At 42.1% G+C, this 23237-nt stretch overlaps 1 protein-coding gene across 1 annotated transcript in view; it reads right to left on the reverse strand.

Moving 5' to 3' along the window:
- Positions 1-11523, reverse strand: part of C5 (complement C5) — a 36125-nt gene extending 24602 nt beyond the window's left edge. The window contains exons 1-12 of the mRNA XM_025172293.2: positions 11415-11523; positions 9484-9676; positions 9227-9395; positions 8711-8781; positions 8200-8291; positions 7462-7544; positions 6919-7009; positions 5766-5871; positions 3607-3733; positions 2361-2476; positions 1406-1606; positions 137-340 (exon numbers count right to left, since the gene is read on the reverse strand). Coding sequence (XP_025028061.1) covers positions 137-340; positions 1406-1606; positions 2361-2476; positions 3607-3733; positions 5766-5871; positions 6919-7009; positions 7462-7544; positions 8200-8291; positions 8711-8781; positions 9227-9395; positions 9484-9676; positions 11415-11479 — 1518 coding nt within the window. The 5' untranslated portion in view covers positions 11480-11523. The remainder of the gene's footprint in view (positions 1-136; positions 341-1405; positions 1607-2360; positions 2477-3606; positions 3734-5765; positions 5872-6918; positions 7010-7461; positions 7545-8199; positions 8292-8710; positions 8782-9226; positions 9396-9483; positions 9677-11414) is intronic.
- Between the last annotated feature and the right edge of the window lie 11714 nt (positions 11524-23237).

Below are 23237 nucleotides of genomic sequence, written 5' to 3' on the forward strand. Positions count from 1 at the left end.
TCTTGAAAGTGGTCAAGGAGGGAACCAGCCTGATCTCCACAATACATTGCCAACATCAGCTACCACATGTATGCATTTCAATTTTTCTTCATTTGCTCCCTTTAGGGAAAGGTAAAAATATGTTTGTAAGACATACCAGATAGCTGTAGTGAAGTATTTTATCAGCGTAATGGCTTGCTGGATGTACTTTGATCTGCACTGTCTCTCCGACCTGTAAAACTCTGTGATCTGATGCCCAGTTAATAAATAGATAGCTTCCACTGAGAGAAAAATATGATTTTGCCTCATAGGATTCGCTGGCCTGGCTCTCTTCTGGTAAAGAAGTATCTGCAGTTGTTATCTAAACACAAACCAAAAATAACAGGCCTCATGAAGAAAGACTTGGTTTTGGTGCGTTCGTGGATCTAGATTGGAAGGGGAGCAAAGAAAACTATCAGCTGGGGACTTCCTTATAACTTCTATAATTTGAGGGAGGTATACTTCAATCACATTCTGCAGAGACCCAGCTCTCTGGAGAAGTCCATAATGCTAGGAAAGTTGGAAGGGAAGTGAAGAAGAGGATGACCAGCAGCAAGGTGGAGGGACTCTCTTACAGAGGTGATAGGTGCCCCGTTGGGAGACCTGAAGGACCAGGTTGGGGACTGATCAGTCTGGAGAAGACCTGCTCTATCTATGTGGTCCCTAAGAGTCAATACCAACCTGATGGAACATAATCAGTCAATCATTCAATGGGACTTCCATTTGTAACACTAGTGGAGCTTTCTCACAGAGGTTGGTGTGTCAGGAGATGAGTACTCCAAACAAACCAATTTCCCCTTTTGTAAACATGTGTACATATGTGTTAAAAATAAAGCCTGTAAATTTAATAACATCCAGTTTCGGAGGCTGTTATTCCCAATTTAATGACCACAGAGAGCCAATCAGCCATTTGCAATCATTTCTGGAAAAGAACCTTTGTTCCAATGTCCATCTGCGCACATAGTAAGCGTCATCTGTGTTTAAATGAGGGATACTTTTAAAACTTTTGGGGGACTTAGGAAAAAGACAGGACTTTGCTTTGTTGAAACTTTAATATACTGTCTGAATTCAATAAGGGGTTGCTGTCTTAGACTAAATTTGAGGCATATCCAATTTTTCACACATGTTTACTGTGACGTTTCAGAATACTATATGAGCCAGCCACAGATTATTCTGTGTGGATGTAGACAATGTATTTGCTTCTTTGCTGGTCAGTGTGTTAAATTTAAAAAAACCAGCTGTCAGGTCTACCATTGTGAAATGTGAAACTCATTGCATACTACTCTAAGGTAGGCAAACGTGCACACTGGTGTAAACATCACTGCATCTTAGTCCAAGTACAGAGTCTTAAATTACATGCTGAACAAGTAGAGAATATTTCGCTCACTTTGAAGTCCAATAATTTGCTGTCAGAAGGAATATTAAGTGGAAATATAGTTGTTCCATCATTCGGACTTGTTACGCTTTGCCCGAACTCTGAGCCTTCTTGAATTAATTTGGTCTCTTTCATTTGGTCATTCAAGGCAGTAGCAGTAAGAACAACTGGAACGTTTCCAATCAATTCACCTGATGTATCCTTCACCCGCACCTATTTACACAAAAATGGTTGTTTATCATCAAATCTTAAACTACAATGCTAATAATAATAATAATAATAATAATAATAATAATAATAATAATTCCTTATTATTCCTATCAATAAACTATCTTACCTCCTCCAAGGTACAAAGCTATGGGCAGTAAGAAAAACTGCCAAGTTTATAGCTAAAACTATCCAGCTGAGAGCTTCTTGTCTAGATCAGATTGGGGTTAACTGCCAAGAGGATGATCTTACCTGATTATTTAATTGAATATTTTTTATATCCCAATATGCTGTATTATTTTAACATATTTTATCTGATATGGTCATTAGACTAATCGGTAAACAATAAACTAAACTAATCTAAAACTTATTCTTTTTTTATTAGGATTTGGGCACATACTCTCAAGCGTCTCACAATTTTGTTTCAAGTAATTTGTAGAGCTTCCTGCTTGCCGTAGGCAGTGAAATCTCTCAGGACAGCCCTGCTAAGAGAATAGGACTTCTGAAATATCTAAGGTGTGATCCTGATAGAAGACCTTCAGAACTACCAAAGTCACTGGCCAAGATGAGGTCTTTCCTCCGAACGATTTTGTTCACTGGTTTGTTTATTTTTGATGTCACACACCTCCAACTGACTCTGGAGACTGTTGGTAGATTGCTTTCAAGAAAAGAGAAAGCACTATTGGCTAAGGCCCCTGGGAGAGAACTGCATAAGATGACAGAAGCAGGCCCCAACTGAAAACTTCATCGTTTGACTAACCTTAATGAAATAAGGAAGCCCTGGCTTCACAAAAAGAGGAGTGGCGATCAAATCCAACTTGTAAGGAGACAAGGAATATTTAACCGTTGTTAATTCACTGTCCTCACTGTGGCCACCTGTCAAAAGAAGGGGTTTTATGATTTCAGGACAACCTTGAGAAGATAGTCTTGTGCCTCATGTGGTAAACACCCTGAACGGAGATTTCACAGTGCTCTACAACCAGGGTTAGCAAGAATGTTACCACCTAGGGTTATCCTGAATTGTGGCCTACAGCAAGATAATCACTGGTATGTTGTTCATTCATTCATTCATTCATTCATTCATTCATTCATTCATTCATTCATTCATTTTTACTACATTTTATATGTCATTATTTCTGAAAAGAACTAAGCAGCTTACAAACAACGCAAAGATAGAACAGAAAAAGTAGCAAAGGAAACATAACAACCCCTCCAAACCAGTAACAATGGTAAATCTTCCTATCATTAACACACCGAGGAAAGACATTCCCGACAATTGCCACCTGTCATACTATCAATCCCAAAAGCTTTCTGGAACAGCCAGATCTTGACGACTTTCCTGAAGGCCAACACAGTTGGTGGTCACCTGACCTTGGGTGAAGCATTGTTGTAGTGGAGAAGGGCAGCAACAGAAAAGATCCCTTAGCAAACCAGGAAGAACCAAGGACTTCTACTGTATTTTGAGACTGAAGTTATTTCACTGAGCAGTCATGGGGACCTCCGTGCTGCGCTCATTTTCATCTGCACAATTCAAAATGCGGCCAAAAGCTTGCAAGGTCATTCAGGAAAGCCGTTATTGCAAGCAGGTTCTGACCTGGTTCTGTCTACCCAAGCCAGCCATCCAGCTGACCAAGAACTGTCTTTCTTGAACTTTCTTTCTTAACCTGCTCAAACCCTTTCCCAAATCTGAGGTCTCAGCTCTGATAAGGAACTACCATCTGTCCTTTGACCAGAAAAACCTCCTTTATTTATTTAACAGGATTTATCATCCAGTCCTGAAGGACTCTGATGATGTAGAATGCAGACAAAAGAAAAAACAAGGTAATAATCAAGTCCAATCCAGAAACCAAGATGGATGCCCTTAACCAATCAGCTGGGGTCAAAGGCTTACAGAAATAAAACACATGGGTTGCACGATCCTCCTCAGCGCTTCCCAAATATGACCTCCACTAGACTGACCTTTATGTAGTTCTCCCCTCCATCCTTCGCCTAGGAGATAGAATTACCTCTTGTTTCCAGTACTGAAGCTGCAATGTAAAGTATGGCACCATCAACATCGGTGAGGTGGCTGTATCCCATTTCACGGATAGCTGCTTTGCTATTAAAATACAGCTCTGCGACTCCATCCTCCATCTGATGATGAGGAGCAAGGCGAGAATTTAGACTACAGTACAGTCTCGAACCCAGTGATTTCAGGAATTACAGTTCTGGACCCAATGACCAACTATTACAGTCTTGAACCTAACGATTTCAACACTGATAACATGGGGGAGATGAAAGAGGAAGGGGTAAGAGCTTGTCCAAGAAAATGGCCATTGGCCAGAAGGAAAATAATAAATTAATATTTTCTACAATTTGGGGACAGCATTAAAAAATGGTCCATTGAGGCTAATCTTGAAGTAGCAGCCTCAAATAGTTCTTTGAATTCTTTACCATTGTAAAATTTCACCTGCTCTTTGAACTTAACTGTCCTCTCAATAGGACATAGCTAGCTAGATGCTAGGTTTTGCTAATCCCCACAATGTATTTCCTATAAGTAAATATCCTTTCAGTTATAGTTACAAAATCTGTGTCACTAATCCTTGCTCAGGTTAGATTCCCACTCTCAGGAACACCCAGGAAGGTGCCCACACAGCAAACTTTCAAAAAGCACAAGATATTTTACATACTGTATTTTACACCTTTTATTTATAGACCCAATTTGGGGAATGAAAACTCTTGAATTCTGAGAAAAGAGGATTCAAAAATTGGCAGGAATTTATCCAGTTACAGTTCCTGGCAAGAATGCAATACTCTTCCAGCAGAATTTAAGAATAAAACATTTTAAAGAATTCCATGGTTTCCTTAACTGGAGAATATATGGGCAACTGATCAAATAATAGCAAATATTTCAAGCCGAGTTCCCAGAAACAGCAGGAGTTGGGAATGCTTCAAAGATTCTCTCATTTGAGAGAGCAATGGGTTGAAAGTTGTGACTAGAAGTGAGGCACCAAGATATAACTAGTTTATGGAATAAGCTAGTTGATGAAATATGATAAAAACTACTTAATGTCCAGGTAGAACCATGCCTATTAATGAGGTTTAAGCTTTCTGGAAGAACACAAGCCAAGATTCATGGATATGAATCCTAAAGAAAAGGCAGATGGGGTGGGGAGGTAAGGAGGGGGTGTAGTTTAACTTGTGTGTTGGCTCCGTTTCTTGATTCTAAAAAGAATATTAATAATTGAAGGCTACTCTACCATTTCGGATCTCACACTGGGCCACACAGATGGTTTTAAGGAACTTGTAGAAACATCCCTAGGAACAAGGAATGGAGCCAATACTGTAGTTCTGACATGCCTTTCACTTTGGCTGTTGGTTAGCAAAGAGAAAGGGGGTCCCTGGAAGGACTCTGAGCTCATTGAATAATTTGGACTGAGTAGGAAACTCTTTTCAACTTTCAAGCTCTAGAACGCCTGAAGTTCTAAAGATGCCTGCTTCTGAACATTTGCACAATGCATTTTGCTCAGCACCATCAGCGCCATCATCCTTTATTCATACAAATCAGGTCTGGAAACTCCCCAGGTTGAACGAGGCAAAATTCTTGGGATGGCCAACTGCAGATAAGCCATGTCTGTGTTAGAACAGGACAGGTTTTCCTGCACTGCACGCAAAGTTAGAAAATTATCAGAGCTTTCTTGTCCATGTTAGGCACAGTAAAGCATTAAAAGCATTAGCACCGTATGAGAAGATCTGTTTTGCATCCAAGTAGCATGTTTCCAAATCTGCCCTGATTCACTGATATTAACAGGCAGAAGTGTGAGTTCCAAAGCAGACTTAACCAAGGCCTTATTTCTTTTAATGTTTAAAAAAATACTGATCAGTATTAAAATGTGAAGTAACTCAGCCCTACTAACAAACAATATACAGTACTGTCTTTTATGGAAAACAAATAAGGTATGTATGGAGCTAGTGTGGATTTTGCAGCCAAATTGGATGAAATGCCATTTGCTAAATTTCGGTCCCAACTGTGTTGCTTTTCTCTTATGACCCTGATAATGCACATTCAAAATGGAAGCACAGAGGTCAACATCTGCCAAGGTAAACCTGGAGCTAAATCCAGAACTCAGAAGCATCCCCAGGAACTGGAATAGGCTGGATCTGGTTGTTTTCATCCCAAGCTTACCTGAACGAGACGCAATGATTTGGGTAACATTGTTTTTGTAGTTCCTTGAATGATTCCAAAACGGACATAAACTTCTGCTTCACTCAATTTCTTCTTGTAAAAATAACTTGAAAACAGAGACCAAGACAATATAACCATCAGCCCGTCACATAACACTGTATGGGTTATGAGAAACTAAGTGTAAATGATCTACGCTAGAAAGGAAGCATCTTCTGTGTACAGGGGAGCACCTTCAGGCCAAGTTAGTGGGCTGTTGATTGGACTAATTTTTGTTTTGTTTTCTGGTGCCTTTGAGACAGTGTTGACTCCTGGCAACTGCCTAGACAAGTCCCTGCAGTTTTCTTGGCAAGATGTCAGAAGGGGTTTGCTCTGGCCTTCTTCTTCCCAGGGCTGAGAGAGAGGGACTGGCCCAAGATCACCCAGCTGGCTTTGTGCCCAAGACAGGACTAGAACTTACGGTCTCCCCGTTTCTAGCCCTGTGCCTTAACCATTCCACCAAGCTGGCTCTCCTAATTGTATTAACGCAATTTACCAAAACATTTGTGTTACATTATTTGCAGAAGCAGGGAATTTTCATTAAACTAAGGAGTGCAAAAGAGGGAGGGGCCACTTAATTCTTCTCCCCCCCCCCCCCAGTGTCTCTTACTGTTCCTGACACCTACAAGAGCTTCTCTGAAATTCAGACAAGCAGAATAGGACACGGAGGACGACTGATGCTAGCACTCCTCTGCTGAGCTCCCAGTTAGAGGAATAACCAGATCTACAAAAAGTATTGCCATATGATATTGTAAATTTTCCTTCATGATCATCTAAGGCACTCCGTCTTCCTTGCAATGTTTGCTTCCTCTAGTCCAGGGTTTCTCAACCTTGGCGACTTGAAGATGTGTGGACTTCAACTCCCAGAATTCCCCAGCCAACTTGGCTGGGGAATTCTGGGAGTTGAAGTCCACACATCTTCAAGCCGCCAAGGTTGAGAAACTCTGCTCCAGTCTGTGAAACACCACTCTCAGATTGCAACTAGCATGTATAAACTAAACTAAACTAAACTAAACTAAACTAAACTAAACTAAACTAAACTAAACTAAACTAAACTAAACTAAACTAAACTAAACTAAACTAAACTGAATACGTAAAACTGATGGTCTGGCCTTACCAAGCATGGACAGCAATCTGGAAATGTTCAAAATGCTTGGAGGTAATAAAGCTGTTTTCTGGAATAATGTTGACAGAAAACCTTGGCATTGCTAAAATGGGAAAGAGAAGACAGTTCCATCTTCACAGTTCAATGACAAATATAAAAACCACTTTCTACAAAAGATTTCTTTTTTATCAGCTGGACCCCAGGGAATGTGCATGATGGAAAGTGCTTCTCACTAGCTTAAAATAAGTGGCAAAACTTTGACCTTACGTGGGGAAGTCAGCTACTCTTGCTTCCAAGCAAGATCAGGTGGGGGTTATATTATTTTGCTCAAAGCATTTTCTCTGAAACTGCCCCCCAGTGAGTCAATTCCTTCATCACAAGCTCTCTCTCAGCCCAACCTACCTCACAGGGTAGTTGTGGGGAAAATAGGAGGCAGGAGTATTATGTATGTTCACCACCTTGAGTTATATATAAAAAAGGAAGGAGAAGGAGAAGGAGGAAGAGGAGGAGGAGGTGGTAAGTGTAGTAACAGCCCAGTAAAATTATCAAGATTACCATATTCTTTAATTTGAAATTTTGCTACCCCAGAAGTTGTGAATTCTTTCTCATACTTGGCTTTAATCGTCCAAATGCCATACCTACCAAACAAACAAACAAACAAACAAAGATTTGATAATACTTCAATAACAAGAGACCCGGTAATGCAGTTCAATAATTTTAGATCTTCAAACAGCCTTTTCTGCAGAACGTCTCTTATTCCTCTGCTCCAAAATGCGATAGAGCGAGCAGCGCTGGAATACAAAACCTAATGCTTTGCTGCCCTCCCGTGGCCATCCGATGCCCTGCAGCCCAGCTTTTAAGGACGCCAATGCCTTCGGCTCGTTCTCTTAACTTGAGTGCCTGGATTCAGCCCCGAGGTCTGCAGGAATCTACTCACCACCACCCACAGCCTAGTCAAGCCATGATAATGATGCTTAGTTATGTCCCTGCATGTAACTATGTAGGCACGGAAGGTTACAAATGGAAGGCTTTTATAAGATCAGAGTAATGTCGCGGAGGATTAGAACATCAGCACAAAACCTGGCACGAGCCAAGGGTTAAAGATAAATCCTGATCCATGCAGCCAAAATAAAATGGCAATTTTTTTAAAAAAAGTACAGAGGGAGTGACTATTCTGGATTCTGGGTGTACAAATTTTAAATCTGATTCCATGAGCATTTCACCAATGTGTCTGCACGTTTCTCTTGCAAACAAATATTTACTTCCTGATATTTAAAACGTTAATAGATTTACTTAGGGTACGGAGGGATTTTGAATTCAGGAAATGAGACAATTCCCGTGGCATCATCTTCACGTATAATATCCACTTCTACTCCATCTGGATCCTTTATGAGAGATAAAAGAGCACTTTGAAAAATTGCACAGAGCATTCGTGCAGTTTTATTGAAGGCTGACGTATGATTCATTCCTGTTGTGGTGTAAAACTCCAGGGCAGCCCCAAATCCTTAAACTCCAGCAAATCACACTTAAGAATCTCCAGGCTGTTTCCACTCTTAGTCCCAGGTTCTCTTTTATCTCTAATCTATAAATGACTGACAGCAAGATGGGTGGCATATAAATTTGATTTATAACTAACTAACTAACTAACTAAATGATCCACCACATGGTCTGGAAAAGGAGGAGCTGCCAGTGAAGATATCAGTATAGCCTTGGTAAGAAGCGATCCTTACCAAATATTGTTCTGCTTGGCTTACACTTAAAATGTAAATAAACGCACACTGAAATGTAACTATGATGGACTAACCACAAAGGTTAAGACAATTGAACGCCGTGCTGGCCTCAGTTCTTCGTTCAAGGAGTAGACACGAACTTTCACTGTAAAGACAATTTGAAATGTAGTTTAAATGAATTAGCTGCAGCAAAGTGCCAGCCTCCCTAACAGGTTAGACTGAAATTTGAAAAACATCTGACCATCAGGACAGGCATGGCACAACATGGTCCATAACCTTCAGTGAAGAGGTCTTTATCTTGCATTGATTTGGAGTTGGTTTGATTATATTGGCTGCTCTAAAATCAGAGTTCCCTGGGTGATGTATAAACTCCAAAATACTAACAATATTATAAAACCCCAAAGGGCTTTTAAAACAGGAGAAATGAAACTAAGCAGCAATCTTTTAAGGTACGTTTTTAATCTATCCAAGCGATTATATGCCTTCTCGGCTTCCTATTGTTAATCAGCTTAATCGGCTTTTGTTTTTAATTAAAATAATCTAGAAGCGGGATCAAGCTTTTAAAAGCAAGGCAAAGGAAAGTTTGTCACCTGATTGATCAGGAGTGTAAATAGGTTTGTCAGTCTGAATGAATAAAAATCCGTTATCATAAGTAAGGAGCATTTTCTTCTGTCTTGTAAAGTGGGCTGAAGACCCTTCCAGATATACAGATTCTACTGGCTTCTGTGGGTCTTCGGTTCTTAAATCCTTTGGCTGAACCTAGATATGGGGTGGAAATACTTTTAAAAACAAGCAGGAACCAAATAAAGCAAATAGTCAAGAGGACCAGCAATGCTTCACTACGTACCGTTAAAGTTACAGACCCTTGGAACTTGTTGGCTGGGGTCAGCTGTGTCGTGCCAAAGGCATACGTGATTTTTTTATCTGGATAGCTTTTAATAGAGATTGTGACAGAGAATTCTTCGGTATATCCATAGGCTTGAATTACCACTTGCTCAGAGGCTCCAGCACGGATAAATTTGGGGGCTGAAATGATGTATCTGTAATAGAAAGGCAAAGCAGTTTCTGTCCATTATACCTTACGGAAGGCATCTCTAAACCCTGCTTTATCTTGGAGGGCTGTGCCTCCATTGCTAATACAAGCAGATCTTATCACCCTAGTATCTGGTTTGCTTTTGAAGAAACTGTTATATCTTAATGTTCAAACCTTCTGGAAATTAAAGTTACAGTCCAGACAGTCACTATTCTTGGTGTTCCACTATCAGATTAATTATGAGTTTGTCTTGCAGATGTAACTGGGTCGCACCTATGGCAGAATGTAGGGAGATTGTCTCAAACCATTCACTGGTGTCCTTTTGTATTAAAACACTACTTTTGAAAAGGTTTTATTTTCTTCTGGGCAGATGTTATCTCCAGAGCTTTAAGCTTTGTTAAGAAACAGTTATTACTCTCTAACAACTGAAAATGGTTGAAATGCAAAAAATAAATATCTTGCCTGGAGAAAGGTCTATGAAATTAACAGGGCTAAATAAATGAATCCCATTAATTTCGCCCCTTGTATGTTTTTCTTTGCATGCTGTACTCCAATCATCACGATGGGAAGGAGTCAGTCATTGAATCAGTTGGCATAAAGACATCGAGGCTTTTAAATGAACAGAAGATTTCTTTTTCAGTCTTATAAAATTCTTATACTTCCACTGCAAGCTTATTTTCCAAACTACATGAAATATCCATGATACATGCACAGACCCACAACAGTCCATGCATGTTATTCTTACTTTAAAAAAAAGCAAAACTTTACCACTAATCTTTTTTTAACATTGATATCAATTTATTGAAAGCATTTTTAATTGCAACTCATAAGCACGATGCAATATTCAAAATACAAACTGCATTAAAGGCAAGGAGAACATTAGGAAGGAAATGTCTTGCGGTCTACAGTCTTAGCAGGGCTAAGTCTTCCCAAAGTCAGCAAGTTCCTCATCTGCAGAAGGACCAGATGAATTGCTAGCATATTATTTGGGTTTGAATAGCTTATTAATCTGTCTTGAGTCTTCTGTTGCATGCCACCTACCCATCTATTTCTATTTATCTGTTAATTTCCTACCTGCGTTTGGCATGAAAGCTTTCAAGAGGGATTACAGATTACATAAACAATACAGTCAAGACATAATCATTTACATAAATAGGAAAAATCAAGCCAAAAGATAATACGTTCTGAGAATGAAAATGCAGAATCCCAAAGGGGCCCTTGTCCTGTAAGTGAAAAATGAACAGAGATTGGGTTCATTCAGGAGCAGAAAACCAAGAGTCTTTCTATCTGGGCATCTATTGAAGGGAAAATATTTGCAGGTCGTGGAAACATGATCGCATTCAGGCAAAATAAGACCTAAATCCTGGGAGAAGAATTCAGCATCCCTTATAATTTCAGCCTTGCATTTCTAAATTCCTTCTGAGATAGAACAAGCCATCTCTATAAAATACTAGTGATTACACTACTGATGGGGGCAGCCTTAGGGAGGAACTGTGCAAGATCTTGAAGCTACCTGGGGCTTCAAAATCCAAAACCAGTACTGTAACCCAGCTCCACATTTGCATAATGCCATGTTGGGTGGAATCTAGACTTTGTCATGTTTACATCAAGTCTACCACCTTTAAACAAGTCCATCCTCAGTAAGTCCTGTTTTAATGAGCCTATTCTCATTCCAAACAATTACACCTGCTACAGCCTCGGTCTAATTCCTACATGCCTTTGCAGAAGATTGTTTTTTTACTTACGTTTGGTCTTGAGCCAAAACTCTTCCGTAAAGCGCCAGAAATAAAAAAATGCCTAGACGAAGCATGATTGTGCAGGCTGGGGGAAACCAGCCTTTGAATGTCCTTCTCTAAGTCCACCGATGAAACTGATGAGCAAATTGATCTAGAAGTTAATCATTCATCAGATCGCCAAAGAGGATATTCAGTTCCTTATAGAAAATCCCCTTTTCTATTCCAGGAAAATTAAACTGAACTGGTTCCACCAGAGCATTTTGCTCAGACTTAAGATGAGGCTTAGCAGACTCTGCTGCCCAGGGAGACACCGTTCAGCCCTTGAGTCGGTAAAAATGTTAGGAAATAAGGCACATGCTTCCTGATTAGAAAGCTCTGCAGAGACTTCTTGAAATGCGTCCTTTATTTCTGCCTTTTTTATTTGTCAGACACGAAAGCGCTAGAAAAAATGTAAAAATGAACATAAAAAAAGCACTTTCCCCCCACCTTTTTTGTTTAACTGATAAAGTCGCTGCCTCTTTGAATGAAGGGTTTTTAAACAATACATTCTTTTATCCTGATTACATTGATGTCGGTATCTGAATTCCAGTAAAACCTAAACCAATAACCTCAAATTATCTATTAGAGTATAGTAATATGCCCCACACAAGGCTAATGTTAATGACTTCAAATATGAATGATCCAAAACACTAAGCTAGAAGGCTTTGTAGACTAACCTGTTAGTGAGCAGCTCTAATATCATGATTCTTTGTTCAATATACATTTCGATGTTGACATTAACTCAATATCTTGCCTCAGGAAACCTTACTCTATTTTTTTTTTAAGGCAAAGCCAAGTGCTTAAGCAGCTGCTAGAAATAAAACTAATGCTCTGGAGGACAGGAGATATGTCAGAGTTTCACTGTTAGCCACTGCTGCATTAATTAAATTAATGCTTGCTGTTGGTTTCATCTGTTGATTAGATTAAACCAGGTCCCAAGGCATGCAATTACTCTTTCAATTTGCCAAAGTCATGCGATCCCATTGACTGGGCAACTCCAGAGCTTTTGTTAGAAAATAATCTAGTCCAGAAGTGTCCCCCACTTCCAAGACAGCAATACTCCTTGGGACACCATCTATGCAACCCCGTGATGTGTTGCATATCAACACTTAATTGTTCTCCAGAACAATAAGAGCAGCAACAATGGAATTAAATCAAGTGGTACAGGAGGGCTCCCTAAAGTTTCAACCCGTTGGATCATGCAAAATCCCAATGTCCGGTTATATTCTGAACACCGAAAGACACCTTATCCTTTCAATGCCACCTTCTTCCAAACTTCGCTGTCTTCTCGGTTTAGCAGGAAACAGATCAACCCACCGTTTTCCAACATGTGGGCACTGACTCTCTTCTACCGTCTAGCCACTGGGTTGACTGTATTCATTAAAAAATTAGAAAGGACTAGAGGTGTTTTTTCCCCCCCTACTTTTTGCTTGGTTATTACAGATCCAGAGTTGCCCGCAGCTGGGTTGAAAAAGTCAGGATGACTGCAATAGAATATTACAATACAATATAACCCCTCCGCAATGCACATTAGAAAGTGGTGGAACTTCAACTGTACGGTCACAGCCATCCCATTGACTTTTTTTAACCCCCCCTCCCCCCCCGCAGATGCTGCTGTTAAGATTGTTCTCAATGTCACTACAATCTATCTCAATTGTGTTTTTTTCGTTTTCAAGATTTACAAAGCCCAACTCAAACAATATGACTCTGAGTAGCGTACAGCATAAAACAAACCCTAACTCAAAAAAGGGAAAAACACACCACAATAAACAATACAAAGAATGTTATTAAACTTGAAAATACTACAAATGATTTTAAAAAGCTTAGTCATCTGCACTATTCTATGCAATTGAAACATAGCTATAGAACTATGTTACTGTTACATGGAAAAATTATACAGTATTAAAAAAAAGGGAACTTAAACTATTATATAAGAAAAAGCTCTATAGTGACAAGGTAAAAAATCCTATCCTTGACTACACAGAGGAGGGAAAAAAGGAGGAAACTAGGAAATGTAGTGGGAGGAATAAGCAATTAAAACTAAAAAACTGTAAGAGTGTGTACACACGTGCATATACACAACACACACCTAGAGATGCAAACACACACACACATGTATGTTAGACTATTAATATTGTATGTTTCCTCATTTTTCCCAGTGTTACGATTCCATTTTTGGACAATGAATGGAACAGAATCACATTGCCTCTCTTCTAATGCCCAGCTGATTTAAAAGCTGAGTTGCCAAATGTTGTTAAGTCAACATTTGTGTCAGGGACACAATCTGTGAACACATCTTCTTTGCAACAGTCCAAGCTGTATATATTCAAAGTTCTTCATAGATTGAAAAGTTTCTGGATTTGGAGGATATAATTCGACAAAACATTAATCCTCAGTAATCTGGCATGGTCATGTAACACAACGGGCCACATTTTCTCATGTATAGATTTCAGCTTTTTCACTTCACGGCTTTTCCCCTATTCATGCATTTGAATCTGAGGAAATCTTCTCGTTGCTCTACAAACAAAAGTTTTTAAAACCCACAAGCTTAGAAAACCATGATTAAAGGATCTCATGTGCAGCTAGAAAAATTTTTAAAAATTGTTTGCTTGGTGTCACAGAGACAATATGGTGGCAACAGTAAGCCTCTCTAGGATGGGGATCCCCAACAGAAGGAGCACCCCAAAAAGTTTGCCTGGCAGTCCCCCTGAAGTCAAATGGGCAAAAAAAGGGAAGCTTCTCCAATGAACAGAATGTAAGGATAGAGTCACAAATATGGAGATCATCTTTCAAAGCACAGATCATGACAGTTTTAATATTCAGAACCAATATTTTGAATCATGTCCAGATGCAGGTGGCAAAGTCCAGATCGAAAACGGAGACCCAAACCGAATTTAGGTTCCCTGAAGCTTTCCTATGTCTGCATCTTGTGGATGGACCCAAACAATGCTATTCACATCTGGAATCGTCATCATCACACTGTTCCTAAATGTGAGTGGTGTGCATGCCTGAGAAAAAGAATCTGGCACAAATGAGGTTATTTGTGATGGAATGGAATTATGAAGGGCAGACTCAGGGAGAAAAACATTTTCTTTCATCTCCTGAGGCGTGCGGGAGAGATAAGAGGATGAAGCTGGCACCTCCCTGAGGAATTCACAATGTTGTGGCTGGCATTACTTGGGAACTGAGGTTTCAGTCTGGGAAGATTGATGTCGGGCCTAGCCCAAGGAACTCCAAGAGACCATGTAAATTCAGTCCAGCTATGTTGATTAGCTACAACCTCTAACAATCTTCCCAGACTGAAACCCCAGTTCCCAAGTAATGCCAGCCACAACGTTGTGAATTCCTCAGGGAGGTGCCAGTCTCATCCTCTTATCTCTCCCTTGCGCCTCAGGAGATGAAAGAAAATGTTTTTCTCCCTGAGTCTGGCCTTCATAATTCCATTCCATCGCATTATTTTATTTATTCATCGCACTCACAGTGGTGTGGGCAATCAATGCTGAAGTTCAGTTTGATCTCTTTGACCCTGATGGATGAGTCCACTTAGGCAGAGGGGGCCTGTAGGTCCTCACCCAAAGATGTGAGAGACATGGCCTGCCCGAAGGATCCCAGAACAATATTTTTAGCATTTTTAGCTAAAATGTGGAAATGGGTCTCTGTAGATATTGCTGTTTTATTTGCCTATGGAGAGTAATACCCTACCAAAGACTGAAACAGAAGCCACGATTTTGCAAGATTAAGCAAACATTGTAACATTTACTGGAAAAGGTTGCTTGCTAAAGAAATCATTAACCAATAAAATCCTGTGCGTTCCTCTTGTCTAGAGATAGACCTTACTTCTTTTCCCTATGCAGGTCATATGGGGAGCATATTCACTTCTTTCCTATGCAAGTTTCCTTGTGGAAAATTTGTCCTTTGCATCTCCTAAAGCAATTACTTACTATAGTTTCTTTCACTGCTTAGTTTAGCTGAAAAAAGACTTATAGGAGGGACAAACAATCTCAAAGCCAGCTGACACACGGAGATTTTAGCTTGAACTCAATGTGTTGTGGTTAATTTAGGATCCGTGTTGCATAAACTTATAAAATTCGGTTGAGTAGGCCATGGCTAAACTAACCATAAATAAACAGACACACACAGATCTAGAAATAGGAAGGGTTCCTCTCTGTTGCTACTCTGCACAAGCTGCTACTTTTGATCCAGACGGAGTGCCTATTTATTGGCCAGCTTTTCACATTCACATTTCTCCATTAATCAATCTTTGCAAATGAACAAACTGATTCATATTCAGCGGGATAAACTCTCCTTTGCACGTTTCTCTCAGGTTTGTCGCAGCTGGGTCTGCTTTGCTCTCCTTGAGAAGGAAGAGTCACGCAAGCAAGTCAGTAAATAGGGGCAGGGGCTACGTAATGGCACGTGTGGACAACCACCTGTATTCACAATCATTTATTCACTTAATTGTTGGCAGTCCCAGTGTCTGGAAGCATACTCATTTCTACTATCCAGGCGGATTGTAGTATGAGATACCCTGCACGGGGCGTAAATTTGCTCCCCTGGGGCAGGAAGTGGAAGGAACAGAGCACACGCTGTCTTGATCCTCTGCGCAGGTGCACATTTTGGAATAATACCCATGAGTAGGTCACCAACTCAAGTCGGGAACCACCAGGGCAACTGCAGACACGGGCACTGCGGAAAATCAAATGACCAAATGTCCACATGCATTCCTTCCATCCTTTAGTTGGCATAAAAATATGCCAGCAGAGTTTGCACTGCCCCAACTGCCTAACTCTAGACTAGGCATCCCCAAACTCTTCAGCTCATCGACCCCTTCAGTTTCAGATTGTTCATCGGCCTCCATGCTACTTTAACTAATAGCACTATGAATAATAATAATAATAATAATAACAACAACAACAACATCGACCTTGGATAGTCCCATCGACCCTTGGTGGTCAATATGGACCACTTTGGGGAATCCTGCTCCAGATTGTACTGGTAACCAGCACAGCAACACAGTGTTGTCCTTACAATTTTTATTTATTATATTTTCGTGCCTTCAGATCAGTGTTGACTCCTGGCGACTTCCTGGACCAGTCCCTGCAGTGTTTTGGCAAGATTTTGGATGCGGGTTGCCATTGCCTGCGTCCTAGGGCTGAGAGAGGGGGACTGGCCCAAGGTCACCCAGCTGGCTTTGTGCCTCAGGCTGGACCAGAACTCATGGTCTCCGTGTTTCTAGCCTGGTGCCTTAACCACTACACAGAACTGGCTCTCAACCTTGCAATTTTTACTAGGAACCATTCAAAACAGTGACTCCTGGACTCCCCAGCTACATTTCCTTCCCAGGATAACTTGTGAATAGAAAGAACCATGAATCACAACCCATAAACTGTCCAAAAATCGCTCAACTGACAGCCCAGTCGGGCAGCAGAGGGTTTAGGATGAAGTTTCATGGAGGTCCCTCCACATCACTCCTGCCCCACTGACCTGTCGGTTAGGGTTTTTTGGACAGAAGCGTAGTGATCTTTCAGAATAATGTCAGACCTGGGATACAAGCTAGCCCGAAGAGCAGGTCATCAGTGTGATGTGTGGTTGTGAACCCCACTGGAATCCTCTCTTCTACTTCACACTGGGCCCCTACCAGTCCTTGTGACCTGTCAGTCTGAAAGGCAAAATAAGAGAATTCTGACTTGTTTCACCCAAGCTCAATTCTATCCCAAATCAGGGTTGCACAGCAATTCATACTGGGCAGCACCACGTTGACCATGGAGCGGGCATCTCCTTGGCAGACACAGAAAACCTGCGAAGCAGTCACTGGGGAGAGAGCCAGCCACACCCTGCCGGAAGAACCTTTCTCTGTTTAAATGGCATTTCTATGGGCCCAAATGGAACCCTTTGCAGAAAAAGCAAGAGCCTCACAGGGAAAGGGGCTCCAGTTTCTCCTGCACTCGAGAAAGAAAAATCACTGCGGGGGGCAACGCCCATGCCTGTCATGGTCACCAGCAGCTGTGCAAATGCAAGACCTGCTGGCGGGATCAGCAAACCCACTCAGGCCCCAAAGATCGCCTTATTCCAACGCAGCTTCCACATCAAGACGCTGGCCAGCTTCTGAAGCACAGCATCTATGCCAGAAAGGCTACGGTGCCAGAATCACCCTCGGATCCGCAAAACGCATGCGGCTTTTCCCAGGAATAAACCGGCGCGGTTGCCACGTGCTGGAAAGAGCCCTCTCTTCTCCTCCATTCAGACGAGGCGAGAAGAGGCGCGTGAACCGAGTGCCATGGAGATGGCGGTGGGCAACGTGGGAGGCTCCGAACTCCACTCCACCCCCGTGCCCTGCACGACCTGTCATCTCTCCAGGCTTCGCTTGGCCTTTGGACTACAAGTCCCATCTGGCAGCTGGGGGGGAGGTGATGGGGATCGCCTCTGTTGCAGGCTCCTCTGCTTCGAGCCTGCCCCCGGCTCAAACTTTGGGGCTGCGTTGTGCTGCAGAGGCTGTGCCCAGAGCTGGTGGGGGATCCCACCGCAGAACTTCTCTTCGCCTCGCCCCCAAGCCCTCCTGCTCCGCCGGGGACAGCAGGATGCTCTGCCCTCCCATGCCGCCTTTTGCCATCACCCCTGGCAAGGAATTCCAGTGACTTGTTACGAGTCGTACGGCTTGGCTTTTCACTCCCAGCGGCACTGAAAGTAGGCATTGGATCGAGGGATACAAATGGTAAGCGAAAACTGAATTCAGTAAAAGCAGAAAGGTCTCCCCTCCGGTGGCCAGTACATGCCGTGACATCCGACAAAGAAGCCAGCGGGGGCTTCGTTTCCTTATTTCACTTCTTTGCCTTGATGAACTCTCAAGGCAGCCCCAAAAGCAGCTGTAAGGAATGCAAACGTTACTCCCGGGAGCTAAAATTTCATCTGTTAGGTTACAGTTAGGGTGGCTGGCCAAAGCAGCGAATGCTGCCCTCCTGTGGCCACCTTTCACCATACCCCTGTCAAAGAACAGGTCATTCATGCTGTTTCTGTCTGTCTGAGCAGAAGGGGACGACAGGATGTGGAAAATAAAGGATTACAATTACAGCAAGATGTCAAAAGGGCACCGCGAGTCAAAGCATTCCCTGTAAAGTCTATATTCAACAGGTTAATTTGGGAGGTGGATGGTTTGCTTTGTTTCGGCTTTTACAAGAACAGTGTTCTTCGCATTTGTTCTCTACGTCTTCCAATTTGGGGAGGGGAGCAGGTGGGACATTTTGCCCGCCAAGCTCAGCGCAGCAGGGAAAGGCAGGCCCTGGAGAACACCTTAGCCGGAGCATGATTGTCTGGAGAGGGACCAGGAGAATAATAAGCTGCTCCCCCAACTCAAACAACTGCAGGTAGAATATTCTTCCCCGTGGTTCTGCTTCCGAAGGAGCGTGTGTGGCTCTGCTCCTTTTCCTTCAAAGAACCTTCTGATATTAGACCGTGATAAAAGCCAGGCACGCAGCTGGCATTTTCTTGGTATTAAGGATTAACCAAGCCTGTATCGAAGAGGAGATATTACGCCTTGTAGCAACTGTTCCGTTGAAGCAATGGAATGACGCAAGGCGTTTTCGCCAGTGAACATCTCATATAAGGAATCTCACAAAGGCGAAGCCTTTTGCAGGGTAACACCACAGAAATGTCAGTCGCGAATAATTTATGAATGTTATGTTTACGCCACCTGCTCGGACAACTTTGGGCAGTGTACATCATAAAGCGTAAGAGGCAAAAGTCTTGCAACATCCCCTTCCAAAACATGGTCTTCGATTTCTTAGAACACTCTTTCAGATTGTCTTCCCCAGGATTCCTCGAGAAGCTGACGGGGTTCTGGGAGAGACTGAGGATAAAAAAAAAAAAAATTCAAATGCAGCCAGGGACTTCCGTGGCATTTTTTCTAAGGTACAGCAGAAAAGGTTCCTAGACAGATAGATAGTAGGTATTTCTTACAAATTCCGTGCCCTGAAAAAGTTTGAAAACCCGTTTTAGAATACAGGAGCAAAAGGCCCACCTCTGGAGGCATGTTTTATAATGTCAGGGCAGCCACAAACAAGCCTGTTTTCCCTATTTTCATTCCCTGGAGCACTTGGATAACACAAGACATTTATGCCAGAAAATGAGGGCTTTGTGTGTTACCAATGGAAGAAGGAAAAACAATTTACTTGGAAGTTTATCATGCTGGAACACAAACTCTCAAACATGTTTCCTACAGAAAAACCTCCCGAGGCAGCAACTGAGAAATACTCAGGAACTGAATTGTGCACTGGAGAGACAAATTCATCCTGGGAAATCAGGCACAAGCCAGAAGCTCAAGTGAAAAAAGCTGAAGCGACTGTGGGCATGGGCCTAGTGAAACAGCAAGTATGGACTGGCTCTTCGTCACAACTGCATCAGGATGCATTCCTCTGGACTATTTGGCGTGGCCCTGATGGCTGAATTCTACTCATCACCACAAACAAGGCTGAAACATTCAGGATATTTTTGAAGACACAAAAACCCAAAATGACTACGAAGGATGATACCCAGTGACTTCAGGAAAGGGCAAAAGTACTCTGTGGCCAAAAGCAACTGGCCAGATCCAAGCCATGGACTGCATGATCACAAACACAGTCAGAGGCCTTGCAAGTAGTTTTACATACTTTATTATTTCTTTTCAACGTATTATATCTCATATCCTCCCAGCACAACCCAGCTGCAATAGTTTTCAAAACAATTCAGTTAATAACAATAGAGTCCAAAAGATTGTCCAGTACTTTAAGGATGATAAAATGGTCACATAATCATAAAAAATACAAAAACCAGAGATAAAAGATCATGAGGAGTTAAATGGTTAACTTATTAAAATGAGATGGTTGGTTAAAAAGGCTAAGGTGTAAAAGAAAGTAAAAGTTTCTTAGTTTCTTCCAAAACAGGTCAGAAGAAATTACGCTGTCATCAAAAGACTTCTCTCAGAAGAAGGAAAACACACCTTCAATGTCAAAACATGAATATGACAACAGATGCGTCTCGTGGTTAGGTTGGAGATGAGACGGTGACATGAAAATGACGTATCGCATCAGGCAACAAATCACACATCTTCTATGCCATGAGGTCACCTAATTAACAAGAAAAACAGTAAGTCAGGACAGCTATATTTTGAGGAATATCTGTCACACAGAATGCTCCCAAATATGAATCCCATTTAGTGGTAATTCAGGGACAAAAAAGACAAATGTTTCGGACAACAGACATAATTCTTGATATGAGTGTGCCGTATGTCATGGTGAGCATTGCACCAGCCACAAAAATTTTATACATTTCAGAGACTTATGGCCAAAATAGCATTGCAAAAGACCACTTAATATTGAGTAGTGCTTAACATTTAAGGAGGCCCCCAAACCTGAAACACATATTTTTAGGATTGTCATAGCTAAATTTATATAAGGCCATACAATTTTACTTTCTGGTTCTAAGAACCATGGCATGGCTAACATTACACCATACCAGAAAATGTATTTAAATATTGAGGAGATTAATGACCAGAGCTAGCATTACAAAACACCGCAAAACATTTCTCTTTCTCTCTCTCTCGCTTTCTGTCTCTCTTGGCCACCCAAATGCAGTAGACTCTGGGCAGTATACAAAACTAGGGGGGGAAAAAAACAACCCTAAAAACATTAAATAAGACAGACAGCTCAAACTACCATCGTCTAAAATTTTAGATCTAAAACAAATAATGCTAAGATTTTGGTAAGCCTCCAAACATAAAATAGGTATATTTAGGATCATCAAAAATAGTTCAAATAGAGAAGACTAGAAATATTTATGTTGTTCTAAGAACCACAATCCTGGATACCATTTTGCCAAGCCTTCAAACCTAAAAAATGTATACAATTTTCTCCCATAGTTAACTTTAAAAAAGGCCACACAAATTCACATTATGGTTCTAAGAAAAATGGCTATGCCAAACATGGGACCCCACGAGCTCTGTTTCAGTCCCTTTAACAGATTAAAGACAACACCTAAGCTTCACCCTACCTTCCAAAGTGTGTCTCAAAAAGTGAACTGTCAGTGTATGCTGTGACTGCACACAGCCAAAGGACAAGTGCACCCGCTTTCACCTACACGGTCCAGGGATAGCACCAGAAAGATCATCATCGGCCATGAGTGAACTCTGGAAGCCTAATCATGTGAAGGAGGGAGGCGGGTGAGCCAGAAGGATTCTCTTCCAGTTTGAGTAGCACTGAAAGCTATTCACAGCCAAACCTCACATTAAAATCGGCCGCAGCTTTTCTTTCTGGTTGTAAGTACAATTGCCATGGACAACATTACACCAGGCAAGGAAAGAAATCACAGTCAAAGCTATTTGTGACCAAAGCTAGCATTAAAATAGGCAGCAATCTTTTCCTTTGTGGTTTGAAGAAAAACGGCACTCGGTAAAGTTACACCAGGCCAGAAGAGAACTCACACTCTAAAGTAATCATGGCTAAACGCAGCATTAAAATGGGCCACAATATTTTTCTTTCTGGTTCTAAGAACCACTGCCATGGAAAACATTATGCCAGACAAGAAGAGAAATCACTCTAAGGTATTCACGGCCAAACGTACCATTAAAGGGGCCGCATTTTTCCTTCCTGGTTCTAAGAACCAGTGACACCATTAGTATTATTCCTAAGGTATGAAGTAGGGAGGTGAGCCAGATGGATTCTCTTCCAGTTTGAGTGTCACTTAGGGGATCCTCAGGGACTGGAAGAGGCTTCCAGCGGAGCGCTGATGTCTCCTCCAGTGTGAGTCTCCCTCAGTGCTTGCTCAGGGACTGAAATGTCACCCAGTGCAACCCCAGAGAGGACTTCCAGTGTGAGTCCCACAAAGTGTCTTCTCAGGGACTGAAGGAGAAAGACTGCCGATCGCCAGACCCCTTCAGTGTGAGTTTCACACAGTTGAAGCTCAGGGACTGAATCCCTCTATAAGTAGGGGGCATAGCATCACCGCCATTTGTGTGGGTGTGTGCTGCCTGTGCAGATGGCCTCAGGAACTGTGCACCCTCTCTCACGCACACGGTCCAGGGATTGCAAGCAGAAAATTCATCATTGGCCATGTCTGCACTTTGGCAGTCAAAAGGTGTTTGGACACAGCGAGGTGAGCCAGATGGATTCTCTTCCAGTTTGAGTGTCACTTAGGGGATCCTCAGGGACTGGAAGAGGCTTCCAGCGGAGCGCTGATGTCTCCTCCAGTGTCAGTTTCCCTCAGTGCTTGCTCAGGGACTGAAATGTCACCCAGTGCAACCCCAGTAGGACTTCCAGTGTGAGTCTCACAAAGTGTCTTCTCAGGGACTGAAGGAGAAAGGCTGCCGATTGACAGACCCCTTCAGTGTCAGTTTCACAGAGCGCTCACTCAGGGACTGAAAGACCTCTACTAGTAGCAGCCTCAGCATCACCTCCATCCTGCATGGGTGTCTGCTGTGAGTGCAGATGGCCTCTGGAACGGGGAACTCTGCCAGGAATTCCCCTCCAAAAACTCATCTACGCTCATGTGTGAAGCGTGCTACCCTCAAGGGGTCAAGGAGGGAGACAGATGAACCAGATGGATTCCCTTCCAGTTTGAGTGTCACTCAGGAGATCCTCAGGGACTGGAAGAGGCTTCCAGCGGAGCGCTGATGTCTCCCTCAGTGCTTGCTCAGGGACTGAAATGTCACGCAGTGCAACCCCAAGAGAGGACTTCCAGTGTGAGTCCCACAAAGTGTCTGCTCAGGGACTGAAGGCTGCCGATCGCCAGACCCCTTCAGTGTGAGTTTCACACAGTTGAAGCTCA

Source organism: Python bivittatus, unplaced genomic scaffold (genome assembly GCF_059951505.1).
Source record: "Python bivittatus isolate LINGU-HERP-01145 unplaced genomic scaffold, Pbiv_v1 ctg000160_np1212, whole genome shotgun sequence".
NCBI classification, from domain to species: domain Eukaryota; kingdom Metazoa; phylum Chordata; class Lepidosauria; order Squamata; family Pythonidae; genus Python; species Python bivittatus.